Below are 13,939 nucleotides of genomic sequence, written 5' to 3'. Positions count from 1 at the left end.
CTAAAATCAATTACAACAGATTTTAAAATTAAGTAACTTGAACTAAAATGCCTCGGAAAAGAGGAAGGTTTTAACTTGGCGCCGAAAGGATAACAATGTTGGCGCCAAGCGCACCTCCTCGAGGAGACTATTCCACAGTTCGGGGGCCACCAGTGAGAAGGCCCTAGATCTTGTCGCCACCCTCCGGGCCTCCCTATGAGTCGGAACCCGGAGGAGGGCCTTCGTAGTAGACCGTAGTGTACGGGCCGGTTCGTATTAGGAGAGGCGTTCCGACAGGTATCGTGGTTCCGCGCCGTATAAGGCTTTATAGATTAATACTAACACTTTGAATCTGGCCCGGAAGCATATTGGTAGCCAGTGCAGACGAGCCAGAACAGGTGTTATATGCTCAGACCGCTTGGTCCTTGTTAACAATCTGGCCGCCGCATTTTGCACTAGCTGTAGCTTCCGAACTGTCATCAAAGGTAGCCCTACGTAGAGCGCATTGCAGTAGTCCAAACGCGAGGTTACCAGAGCATGTACAACTGATGTGAGGTCCTCCTTACTCAAATAGGGATGTAGCTGGGCTACCAACCGAAGTTGGTAGAACGCATTCCGAGGCAACAATAGGTGTACAGTTGGCAAAGGAGTATTATCACTCCACTAGATATTTGGCTATTGTATCATAAACCTAATCATTCTGGTACTATGCACCTGCCATGTACTAGCATTAGTTTGTCATCCATCAGTATCCAAGCTTTCCCACAGGCTTATGAAGCTAGACTTGTAGATGAACGTGGGTTTGCAATTTCTCTATTCAAATTAAATGAATACTAAAATGTTATATATTGTGTACAAAAGCGCAACAGATACAGTGACCAGATTTAATAGTGAAATTTTGCTGAAATGTTTAACATTAATGAACTGAACATCTTATTTCTAGAAGCAGCATTTCAATTCACGTGAGTCCAAATCCATCACTTGCAGAAAATAAATTCATATTTCCATGGAGTGGCCTTGTTTATGTACATTGTGATAGTGGACAAAAAGTAAGTGGCTTAAATAAGTGTCTATGGTTATGAAAATCCTGCAGGGTGCCTTGGTTTTGGAAACCTAGTTTTCTGCTGTAAATTAGGCATGCAAGTCTTTAATCTGTTACTTTAAAGTGAGCAGTTATCATTTTCTAGACGAGGTCTGCCAACCTGGGAGTAGATGAAACTGAGGATAAATAAAGACAACCTCTGTCAAATGCTGCTGACAGATTGCTTACCTGGTGCTCTTAAGATTGGAGCATTTAACTCCAATCTTAGTCCACCCTGCACAGTTGCCCATTTGTTTCTTAGCTCAGTTCAGAGAGCTAGTATTAACCTTTTAAAACCCTAATTGCTTAGGATCTGGGGAATAACCTTCTATATGAACCTGTTTGGTCTTGAAGAGTTTTCCCTTTGTGCCTCCCACATATAAGATCAGGCAGGCATGAGAGACACGGCCTTCTCAGTCTGTTCGGTGTGTTCCATCTCTTTGTTTTTTGATGTTGGTTGGTGAAAACATTTTTTTACTTCCTTTTATTAGCAGTGCTGTCAGTTTTATGTGTTAACTATTGTTTTACTGGGTTTACTGTTACATTTGATTGTGTTAAACTGCTGTTGTTTTCTTTTGTTTATTTCTGCCAGCTGCTTTGATTGTTATCAAACAGAAAAATAGAATATAAATATCAAAGCTAAACTTCAGGACAGAACTCAAAGTTTTTATTACTTTAGTGTCTGTTGTGTGTTTATGTGTAGATATACAATATATAGATATTTAGGTATATAAAATGTTGAGTATTATGTAAACAGTAGAAACATTATATAAAGTTTAAAGAGATTAGATCAATTTTAAGGCATGGACATGAATATATAATATTCATAATAAACAAAATTAAAGTTAAATGTACTGTTGGTGTAGTGGTTAAGGTGCTGGACTATGACCTGGGAGACCAGGGTTTGAATCCCCACACAGCCATGAAGTTCACTGGGTGACCCTGGGCCAGTCACTGCCTCTCAGCCTCAGAGGAAGGCAGTGGTAAACCCCCTCTGAATACCGCTTACCACGAAAACCCTATTCATAGTGTCACCATAAGTCAGGATCAACTTGAAGGCAAACCATTTCCATTTTCAAGAAAGCATATGTACAGATTATTTACTGATTCATCAACTATTCCTATTACTTTCCTCTATTAAAAAAACTTCTCTAGACAATAGATACTGTTATTTGTTTGACTTGATTCATATACCCCTTTGACAAAAATCCTAAGCAGTTTACATGAAAAAATATAAAATAGTCATTAAAATACCAATAAAATCAAACATTAAAAAACAAATTTATCAAAATATAAATAAAATAGGCAGCCTTGAAACAAATATACATTCCAAAGAATAAATGGTGCCACACTGAAGGATTTGTTCTGGTCTGTAGAACAGATATTATGTGGCACTTGTAAAAGTGATAGTTTTGCTGATTGAAGTGGTTGAGTGGGCACATGTGGTCATACCTGTGGTAATCATTTGTGTTAAAATTAAACTTTTCACTATATATCCCCTAATAATGAATACGTTAATTGAATCTTACACCTTATAATTCCAGTAGAGAACAGTTTCTATTTTTCTACACGCTTATATTTGTTTGCCTTCTCTTACAACAATAAAGTGAGCTGTCATTTCAAAATCATTCTCCAGTATCATATATTTAAGGTACTAAAAAAGAAATCACACCTGGGTCCCTTGGAAGCTCATGGCCCAGGATATTCCTTATTTCTATCAAACCAGATTCCCAAAAGGTCTTTATCGAGGGCATTCCCACAGTAAATGAAATAAATTTGCATTAGGTGTTTTACATCTCCAGTATTGATCACTGGTCATTGGGTTAAATTTTGTTTAGTCTAGCCAGAGTTATATACCATCAGGTGTATGATGTATTTTTGCAGTGTGCTAGCTTTTATTTTGTTTGCATATGGTACCCTGACCATTCTGATTTTTGCAGGTTTCTCTTATAGCTTGAGATCTGTCTAAATTCATGGAATAAATAAATGATAAGTTCAGATTTTTTCTCAGGGCCTTTAAATATTAAGACTATATATGCATTAGGGATGGCGATGAAGTTTATTAAAAGTGAACAAAAGAATATGCTTGGATAGAGTTTGCATGCTCACAAACAAAATGTTTGGGTGGTTCCCCTGCGAATTCTTGCAATCAGCCTGCTGTACCGTGTTTTTTTTTTTTTTTTTAACTTGTTTCATGCAGAAATTCTCGTCACTATTCTCCCTGGATGGTAGTCCATCAAGTGGGTCTTGTGAGCTGCCAGGCATCCACAAGAAGGAATTGCAGTTAATTTCTGAGGGGAGTGGGTCGCCTTGGTCACATGACCCCTCAGTTCATTTCCTGTCTCATTGTCCAGGTGGTTCCTTAGCTCCAATAATCCTTCTACCTTGGTCTTTCTATCTTTTTTTCTGTATCTTCCTTTGTATTACCTTGTGTTCATTGAGTTTGCTGAATTTCCCCCTTGTTTTTTCTCCATAGCCTCTCTATTTTCTCTTCTTTTGGGTGGCCTCAGCCTTCAGCCTTTTCTCATCATCCGCGTCTTTATTTTTTTAAAACAACCCTTCTGTTTGCCTCCATAGTGAACTTTCTTCCTCCTTCCCACCTTCCCTGTCTCCTGCTTGGGTTGTTTGGAGCAGCAGTGGTTATTTTGGGCTGAATTAGAGCCCACTGCTTGGCGCTGTGCTTGATGGGATTTTTTTGCTTTTCCGTACCACATTGTGTGAGTGCTTGAGTTGAACAAAGTGGCAGCTGCCACCTCTTCAGTGGTTAGTGGCCAAACTGCTGGATCTCTGGGCCAGTCTTTCATGGCAGTGGCTTAAGGCTGTGCCTGCACAACGCCTTTATTACAGCAGAACTTACCCTCCAACTGAGCTGGCCCCAACGGAAGAGGTAGAACAGATGCCAGCCTTATGGAAGGTGCTTTAAAAAAAAGCATACAGCAGCTTCTCTCCCCTCAGCCATGGAATGTGCCAAAAAGAAAATGGCCACCATTTTGAACCCTGATGTTGCTGTTAGTCGGGGGTGCTCCCCCCCAACTTACACCATCCCAGGAGCCAGTTCCCCACCCTGGGTAATTGATCCTGGCAAGATATCCTTCTCTGCCAAGGCTGTGCATGCTCACAACAGTCTTGCAGGGTAGAAATGCTGCCACCACCCCTATACTGGTTAGCCACTCTGAGCCAAGGGGAAAACTCAGAGCCCAGAAAACTTGCCAGATTCCAAAGAGCAAGAGTCAAGGAAACATTCCTTTGCTCTGGAGCCTCAGGCAAACACCCAATTACACAGTGGTCAGGTGCCAGATTTAGAACCGACCCTCTCCTGAAATGAACACACACTGGTAAATATAAATAAGTTTATTAAAGAACAAAAGAGTAAAAGAGGTGCACAGTTACAGTAGCAAAATGGTTCCTTAATATCCACACCCAAGAGGGGCAAGGTAAGACATAAAACATAAGAGTTTAATCACAAATAAAAAATAACAAAGACTAGCTAGCCTAGTGCTAATACAAAAAGGCTTGCAGTTGGTTAGCTACCTCTCCTCGGAGAAATAACAGTCAGGATAGTTGTTGGTAAATGCTCAGAGGCACACTTTAACAAATTCTTCCAAGCTACACAGGAATTGGGTTGGACTGTGAAAGACCAACCCAAATTGTGTTTGCATTTTGATAATTTTGTAGGGCTGTACAATATCTCAGAGAGGAGTTCAGGTCTCCTGCTCCCCTGGTGCATTCACTATAGCTGCCCAATTTCCCTGCTTTTTAAAGTTTGATAGAAATATCTGTTGGCTATAGGTATGTTCTTGAACCACAAGGTCTTTTGCCTATTAGTGAATTCTTTGGCCTGTGAGGGAGAATTCCATGGTTTTTATGCCTCTGCATCGAAAGCCACGATATATGGGAAAGCTCCAATCAGGTTCACAGAAAAACTAGAGCTGCTGTCTCTCTCCCATCTGGAGCAAGCTGACAGGTGTGCAGTTGGAGCTGTTGTCAAAGATTAGGGCTCTACATAACATCAAGTATATGGGCCCAATTTCTGCACTTTCTCATCTTGTAGTGAAGTGTTTACTGGATTCCCAGTCTCCTATGAATAATCCACAGCAAGAGACAACCTCTTAAAGGGCAGAAAGCTGTTACTCCAATCTATTATAATGTGGGCACTGTTTCCATTATGTCCCATTTTGGGCAGTCTGTCCCTTTATTATCAGAGCAGCCCTTTGGTTCAGTACAGCATTAGATCAGTTGGCGTCTAATGTGGTTTGGAGTGATGGTTCCAAAAGTAGAAAGAAAGGAACAAAAAGGCTTCTAATAGACTGATTTTCAGGTAGAACATTGCCTACGCTTGTTTTATAATGCCATGGCAGTCTTGGATTTGATCCCACCTCTTCTACTTCACAGGGGTAGTGCCTGTTCTTGATACAAGTGGGAGGGAGGGGATTATTCTGTTCCTCCTCCATTGCAGAAACTGGTCGGATCAGAGCGGAATATGCCTTTGCTCAACATATCACCACCTTCCTTGTTTTTTCCAGTTCTGAAAGTCCTGGGGTTAAGGAGTACTCAAGCTTAGAACTCCCCTTGTCTCCCTGTCATTGTGTTTGTGGTTCCCATCAGATCTGCTGTGCTTACATGCATATTTGAATTGTCTGTCCTGTCCCCTCTGATCTGGCTGCATGCTGAAGCCTTTCAATAGCTCTGTTAAAGCTATAGGTCTATTTGTTTAACAAATACGCAACTTTCCTGGGAGTAAGTTGCATTGAATTCAGTGGAGCTTTCTTCTGAGTAGACACGTTTGAGACAGGAGAGAACAGATCAGTGACGATATTTTCAAGCTAGGCTAAGTGAAGCTTGACAATAAACCCTAGATCACTAACAATGTTTTTGTGATGGGCTGAGCTACACCTCTAGCACTAACTGTGTATCGGAGCGAACTGAGCCAGTGTGACAAAAACCACGATCACTAAACAAGCACAGACAAGCAACTAGCCCCATCCCTAATCTGCATACAAATTAATTTTAAAATGATAATCTACTTTCAGCCCCATGTTTCTGTGATGTGTCTAATGACCTCAGGAAGTGATTCTATTGAGATGTTAAATAATAACAGTGGCAGCTGGCAACCTTGTCGAGCACCTCTTTCAACTTTACATTTCCCTGATCTTACCTTGTGCACAGGTATTGATGCTACCATATTAGTATAAATCAGTTAAATCCATGAAATAAATGTGTCCATTCCTATTTTTTGTACAATCTGACATAGATATCTCTATATTCCTCTATCAAACACTTTTTCAGCATCTATAAATAAAGGTCTATAGGGATATTTTTAATTACAGAAATTATAGTCAATAATAATCCAACAATGATGCCATTTCACAATTCTTGAGAAACCCTGCTTGATTGTATTTGATATATTTCCTATGAATTTATTCAAACTTTCCACCAAAATAAAGGACCGAAACTTAAAATCTTGTTTAAGTGATCCAATAGGTCTGTAAGACACCATTTTTACTGGATCTTTTCATAGTTTTCCCATGTGGCTGGAAGTTATTTTTTCCCCATGACTATACTGATAGATTTTTAATAAATTGTACAGAAAGGTCTTATAGTACTTAAAGTCATCTGGACCAGGAGTTTTATTGCTCTTCTGCCTTTTAATTGTCAGTATTCCTTCTGTTGCTGTAATTGAGCTTTTAAAAATTTCTATTTTGTTTGAAGATATTTTAGGTAAACTTATTCTATGTAAGAACTACTGAATTAGCTCAACCGTATGGCTGTCCAAAAGATACAGTTAACTATAAATATTTTGGAATTTTTCATCTTTGTGCCAGGTTGACTAAGTAGTCTGCTCCCTTCTTGTATTTGCCAAATTATGTTTTCCCAGCAGAACTCAAAAGTTAACATGAGAAGACATGAGAACATTTTTGGGGTGGTAGTGTTCTTCCCCCTCCATAATATATCACTTAACTTGTTCCTTGATGTCTTCCTATATTGCCCTATAATTCTCTGCAACATCCACTCCATAACATCAGTTGCCAAGAAAATAAAAACAATGGTGGATCCAGACATCAAATTCAACATCATGCTTCCCTTGTTGGGCTAGGGAGGCTACAAGCAGAGCATGAAAACATAGATTCCTTTTCTCTGTTTACCTCCCAAGAACTGGTTATTGAGGTTGAGATACACCTCCTCTATATTTGGAGATTCCAATTGACTATCTTGGCTGATAGCCATTGATAATGTAGGCCAGGGGTTGCCAGTCGTTTTGGACCAGAGGGCAAATTTTTAATTTTGAAAAACTGCTGTGGACACCAGTCACAAAATGACTGCCATGAGGGTGTAGCATAGCACAAAATGTAACCGTTTAACAGATACATAACTTAAACTTTGAAAACAATTTCCGTACAAGAGCTCAAGTTGCCCAACACTTGAAGATTAAGGAATTTACACCCCACTCTTCAACAAGTTCCCAAAACATTTATTAAACAGAAATATTAGCACACACAATTTAAAAGGGCAGCACAAAAGTAACCAGAGATAAAATAGAGGTTTAATTCAATAGGTCTTCCTAGAAAGTATTAATGGGTGCAGGAGATGAATAACTTTGTAACTGTATCTGTAACTTTGTGCAGTTACGAAGAGTGATTTGCACAAACGAAGTGTTTTTTATTATTTATTTATTTATTAGATTTATATCCTGCCCTTTGTCCCAGTGGGAGCCCATATCATATATCATGAATCATATATTGGGGGTTGCCAACCAGGAGCTCATGAAAGCCTTATTTGGTGCCCCTGAGATGAACCATAATCTCTAGATTCTCAGCTTTCATTTTAAAAAAAGAAGTCCCTAGCATTGTTAGAACCTGAGATATGAGGCAAAATGGAAAACATAATTCTTCACACAAAAAGTAGTCTTCTCCACCCTTTCAATGTTTTACTCCCCCCACCAGAAAAATTATTCCCCCCTCCCACCCTAGAGGAATTCCTGCAAACACCCATGTGTGTGTGAGAGAGAAAGATGTATCTGTGATTGGGGAGGGGGGGGGAGCATGTGTATGCATGGTCTGTGAGAGGGAGAAGTATGTGTGAGAGAAGGAGGTAGGGGAGGTGTGAATGTATGGTCTGTGTGAGGGAGGGAGAGATGTATATGTGAAAAGTTGTAGGAGTGAGTGAAAGATGCATGAGTGTGCTTTGTATATTGGTGGTCAGTGAGTGTGGTGTCGCTACATTGTATATTTTCCCTGGTGCTGGGGAACGTTCCCTCTTATTAGACAGCCAAAACATCATTTTGTTGTGTGTGTGAGAGAGAGAAATAGTGTGATATCCACAATCAGGACCAGCAGTATTTCCCATGGCATGCATGAGGTTATCTGGGTCAGGAGAGAAGCAGCAATGACTATACTCTCTCTCATTGTCTTTGTTACACTGAATATTCTCACCTTGCTATTGAGTCATAATCCTTAGTTCCAAAACATGTTTGGGTATGTGCAGCAGTCTGGAAGATCACTGTAAGATTAACTTGAGACCAGTAACTTCAAAATACTATGAATTTGTTTCTCTCTAATTCTTAGCTTGTTAGAGTCCAAATTCGGGAAAATATCTCTGAGAAACAATCTGAAAAAGTCTCACCGGTTGTCAAAGTGGGTGTCCATCATCAACAGCCTGAGCTTCCTGTTATTCACATAAGGCCACTTCAAAAGCCACCTTCAACAAAACTTGAAGTAAAGAATCGGACTGTGTTTTTTCCTGAAACAAGGTCTGGGGAAATTTCAGGTAAACTCTGTCTTGCACATTATTAATATCTTATTGAGTAAAATGTCTTCAAATAGTGTTGTTGTTATATTACTTCAGTATGATGTGCTTGGCCATGCATGGACTTCAGTTCAAGTAAAAACTGGCAACTTCCTTTTTGGTCCAGATTTGTGGAGTTCACATTCACCTAGTTCACATGTAACACTAAACCAAACTATTGCTTTGCATGAACAAGCAAATATGTGGGTTCCTGGAGTGGAGATTACAGCCACAGTGCTTCATCTTGGCCCTGCTGCTGCTGTGCTTCCCAGGTGGCTCATTATTTGTATCGCTCCAGACAAACTGAAAACCAAGGTTTGTTTTTGGTTTACTGTTTGGCTTGTCTAGAACAACAGTAGCCATAGGTGTACCCTGGTTTTCAGGAAAGCTGATTTTAATAAAATCAGAATAATAGGTAAGGTTCCATGGTAAGCAACCCTAATGAGAAAAGGAATCTAGGATGGGTGGGAGTATCTAAACAAGGAAATTCTAAAGGCACAAAGGCAAACAATTCCATGAAGGAAAAAAGGTGGAAGACAACAGAAGAAGCCAATGTGGCTTCACATAAAGCTTAGAGATGACCTGAAAACAAAAAGGACACATACAGGAAATGGAAGGAATTCCAAGCTACAAAGGAGAAGTACAGATAGGTATCACAGAATTGCAGGGATGGAGTCAGGAAGACTAAAACTGAGAATGAGCTGAGGTTGTGAGAGATGCTAAAAACAACAAAAAAGCTTTCTTCAGGTACATCCATAATAAAAGACTGAGAAAAGAAATGGTGGTAGAGAGAGAGAATGAGGATGGCAAAATTATAACAGACAAAGAAAAAACAGAAGTGCTCAATTCCTACTTTGTCTCAGTCTTCTCCCAAAAGAGGGTCTATTTCCCTCCTGGGAAATGTGAAGTTGAAGGGGCAGGATTGGAGCTTGAGATTGATAGACAAACGGTCAAGGAATACTTAATCACTTTGAACGAGTTCAAGTCTGCAGGGCCCAGTAAACTGCATCCTAGAGTATTGAAGGAACTGGCTGAAGAACTCTATGGAACCACTGTCTATTACCTTTATGAAATCGTGGGGGATGGGTGAAGGGCCAGATGACTGGAGGAGGGCTTATGTTGTCCCTGTCTTCAAAAAGGAGGAACCTGGGAACTACAGACCAGTCAGCCTGACATCAGTCCCTGGGGAAATTCTGGAGCAGATTATAAAGCGGTCAGTCTGTAAGCACCTTGAAAACTTCAGTGATTGCTAGAAGCCAACATGGATTTATGAAGAACAAATCCTGCCAGACTAATCCTATTTCATATTTTGATTGGTAACCTGCCTGGTGTACTGTGGGAATGCTATGGACATAATATATTTTCCCTTTTGACAAAGTGCCCCATGATATTCTGATTAGCAAGCTAGCAAAATGGGCTGGATGGAACAACTATCGGGTGGATCCAGAGTTGGTTACACAATCGTACTCAAAGAGTGCTTATGAGTGCCTTCTCAAACTGTGGGGAGGTAATGAGTGGGGTACTGCAGGGCTTGGTCCTGGGCCCTATGCTCTGAAACATTTTTGTTAATGGCTTAGATGAGGAGATGCAAGGAATGCTTATCAAATTTGCGGATGATACAAAATTGGGAAGGATAGCTAATACCATGGAGAACAGAAACAAAATTCAAAGTGATCTTGATAGGCTGGAGCACTGGCCTGAAAACAACAGAATGAAATTTAACAGGGATAAGTGCAAAGTTGTACACCTAGGAAGAAGAAACCAAATGCACAGTTATAAGATGGGGGATACTTGGCTCAGCAGTACTGCAGGCGAGAAGGATCCTGGAATTGTTGATCACAAGCTGAATATGAGCCAACAGTGCAACGTGGCTGCAAAAAAGGCAAATGCTCTTTTAGGCTGCATTATCAGAAGTATAGTTTCCAGATTTTGTGAAGTACTAGTTCCCCTTTATTCAGCTCATCCCCTCATCTTGACTACTGCATCCAATTCTGGACACCACAGTTTAAGAAGCATGCAGACTAACTGGACCAGGTTCAGAGGAAGGCAACAAGGATGATCAAGGGACTGGAAACAACGCTCTGTGAAAAGAAACTGAAAGAACTGGGTGTGTTTAGCATTGGGAAGGGAAGACTGAGTTGAGATATGATAGCAGTCTTAAAGTACTTGAAAGGTTGCTACACAGAGGAAGGCCAGAATCTCTTCTCCATCGTCTTAGGGTGCAAGACATGGAATAATGGGCTCAAGTTGCAGGAAGCCAGATTTCGACTGAACATCAGGAAAAACTTCCTAACTATTAAAGCGGTACAACAATGGAACCAATGATCTAGGGAGGTAGTGTGCTTTCCAACACTGGAGGCATCAAAGAGGCAGCTGGACAGCCATCTGTCGGGTATGCTTTAATTTTTTTTATGTTATGTTATTTTATATAATAGTATTAACAGGTAAACATATTTTTCAATAAACAATTTTCCCATTACATTTCCAGGGAGTGTAGCAGAACATCACTTCTTTAAAATGAAACTGAGGCATTAAGGGATTGATAGCTGCCATTTGTCATATTCGCTGTACTTACATCTTTCGTTGTTTGAGGCAGCGCAAAACAAGTTGGCAATCTTGACGAGCTCGTTACTGATATACTTTGCAGTCCTGTTTCACTTATCTGTTTGTTTTGTATTTACACATTGATTTGTTCACAATTATCTGTGTTTTGCACTTATTACTGTCTTGAGTGTTTTGCATTCATAAATTGTGGCTTACATGGATATCTTCATTATTGGTTCCGGCATTTTTGGCCTTGTGTTTTATGTTCTATCACCGGGAATCTTTCCTTTGTTTCTTTAGTTTCTGACTTGCCTTTGTGTTTGGAGGAAGTTTCATTTTGTGTGGGTTTTAGATGTTACTATCCATAGGATTGGAGGAGTGAACAATAGGCCCCTTAGAGCCTAACAGATTTATTATGGCATAACCTTTCATGAAGAAGACTATAATGAATATGATCACTCTGACTAAATAGCTAATTTAGAGGCAGTGACTGGCGCAAAGTCACCCAGTGAGCTTCATGGCTGTGTTGGGATTCGAACCCTGGTCTCCCAGGTTGTAGTCTAACACACTAACCACTATGCCACACTGGCTCTCATTTATCAGTGGTACATGTAATTATAACATTTTACCTATAATAATTGCCTGTACTTTTTCTTGCAGAGAAATATCTAGAGATTGAAAATAATGGAGATGAAAATGTGAAGTGGCTATTGTCATCTTTTGCACCACCTTATGTCAAGGTGAGTAGAAAATCCTTAAAAAGATACTGCCTTGAAAAGATCAGGATATGTATTCTATACTCTTTGCATCTAAACAGACCTGACATGCAGATGGAACTCTTCTTGCTAGAAGAACAAAATAGAAAATAAGTTTAAAAAACAACTTAACTTGAAACAACTTCTTTAACAAATATTTCTGTTCTGATTGCTTTTCCCCTCTTCAGCTGACAAACCAATGCTAGTACATGGCAGGTACATTAGGTTTATGATACAATAGCCAAATATCAAGTGGAGTGATAATACTCCTTTGCCATCTGTACACCTATTGTTGTGATAGGTGCATCCTATCAGCTGCAAATCAAATGGCAGCAGCACTTTTCCACACAATATAAGAATAAGAAATTATATGTGAGAAAGGCTGTAACTTTTTAAGCAGTAATTTAAATGTACCATAATACTGTTAGCTCTTGAAGAACTGAACTACACTGTTTGTAATAAAACTCATGCAGACCAGTAGCCAAACACTGTTCAACAAATGTTCATATGTCATTTAAAAGTATATAATTTGTTTTAATAAGAAAATAATGGCTCTCATTCAGTATGTTGGTGAAAGTATGCGGAAAATCAGTCATCCTGAAGAGAGACGAGCTTTAAGGTTCAGTCAGTAAGCCTGCTTGCTTCTTATGTTCTGTGTAATTTCAGAATTGTTCAGATGCATCCTTCTAGGGGGAACTGGCTGTCACGCCCAAAACCTACAGAAAGCAGGAATGAACACCCACACACACATATCAGCTAATGTACGTGGAGTTCTGGCCTGCTTAGTGTGCATGCACCAGCCAGTCCCTTCTAGGAATTGGCTGGCACGCCCAAACCCTGCAAAAAGCAAAATTCAGCCTCTCGTGCAGCAGTAGATATGTGTGGAGTTCTCATTCCTGCTTGGTCAGCATCTTCTTCACTGCCGAGGACCAAGTTTGACAGATATGTGGTCCCACCCGCCTGTCAGAGTTGGTTTTCTGGGGTGGGGGAGGTAAAGACTGGGCCAAAAGACATTTGGTCTTACCGTGAAATGGTCTTCTCTGTCAAAGATGATCTCAGGTGGGTAGCTAGGACCACCTAGCAGTTGAAGGCAGAAAGAGTGCTGTTCAATTTTGCAGGGACTTCCTGCTGTCTGTAGCTACTTGCTACAGTTCTTGATGACAAGCCAACTAGACGAGTAAAAGACGTTACAGCAACAACACATATCTGAAGAAAAACATCAGTCACACACTCTATGCTAAAGGCACACACTAAAATAATGATGTTAGCCCAGCCCTCTTAGGGAGTGGCCCTGAGATCATCTTTGAATGCACTCTCTTCCCAAACGCTGCCTTAACAGACGCATAGGTATTTATTTTATAATGCTTGATAAATTTGTTAGGAGTAGCCCATGTAGCCGCTCTGCATTGCAGGAAAATGCTGCTGATGTGGATGCCGCCCTAGTGGAGTGGGCCACTATCTTAGCTGGGTGGACCAGCCTCAGGGAAGCATATGCCAAGGATGCTTTACATGCTTTAATCCACCCGGCTAGTGTTGAGGTGGAAACCTCCTTTCCTTACGAAGCTGGGTAAAAGGACACAAACCAGCTATATGTTTGGCAGAAGAGTTTTGTTTTTGAGATATATACTTTTAAGGCTCTTCACATGTCCAGTGAGTGCCACACCTCTGTGGGGTGGACACACAGCTGATACTCTAGGCTGGAGGATCTTCCAAGGAATGTAAACTCAGTGCTTCCATTGCCTTACACAAGAGGGGAAGAAAGTGAGCTTCTTTGAAGATACTATTGGTAGAGACCTCT

The 13,939-nt window shown here is 40.3% G+C and overlaps 1 protein-coding gene across 1 annotated transcript in view; it reads left to right on the top strand.

The window, feature by feature from the left end:
• Nucleotides 1-13,939, top strand: part of CEP192 (centrosomal protein 192) — a 166,290-nt gene that overhangs the window by 129,492 nt on the left and 22,859 nt on the right. The window contains exons 39-41 of the mRNA XM_061594728.1: nucleotides 923-1,028; nucleotides 8,623-8,824; nucleotides 12,047-12,126. Of these exons, the coding sequence (XP_061450712.1) occupies nucleotides 923-1,028; nucleotides 8,623-8,824; nucleotides 12,047-12,126 (388 nt within the window). The remainder of the gene's footprint in view (nucleotides 1-922; nucleotides 1,029-8,622; nucleotides 8,825-12,046; nucleotides 12,127-13,939) is intronic.

This window comes from Rhineura floridana, chromosome 1 (genome assembly GCF_030035675.1).
Source record: "Rhineura floridana isolate rRhiFlo1 chromosome 1, rRhiFlo1.hap2, whole genome shotgun sequence".
Taxonomy (NCBI): Eukaryota; Metazoa; Chordata; class Lepidosauria; order Squamata; family Rhineuridae; genus Rhineura; species Rhineura floridana.
The sequence above is the reverse complement of the archived record's forward strand: the minus strand, read 5'-3'. Positions and strand labels throughout refer to the sequence as shown.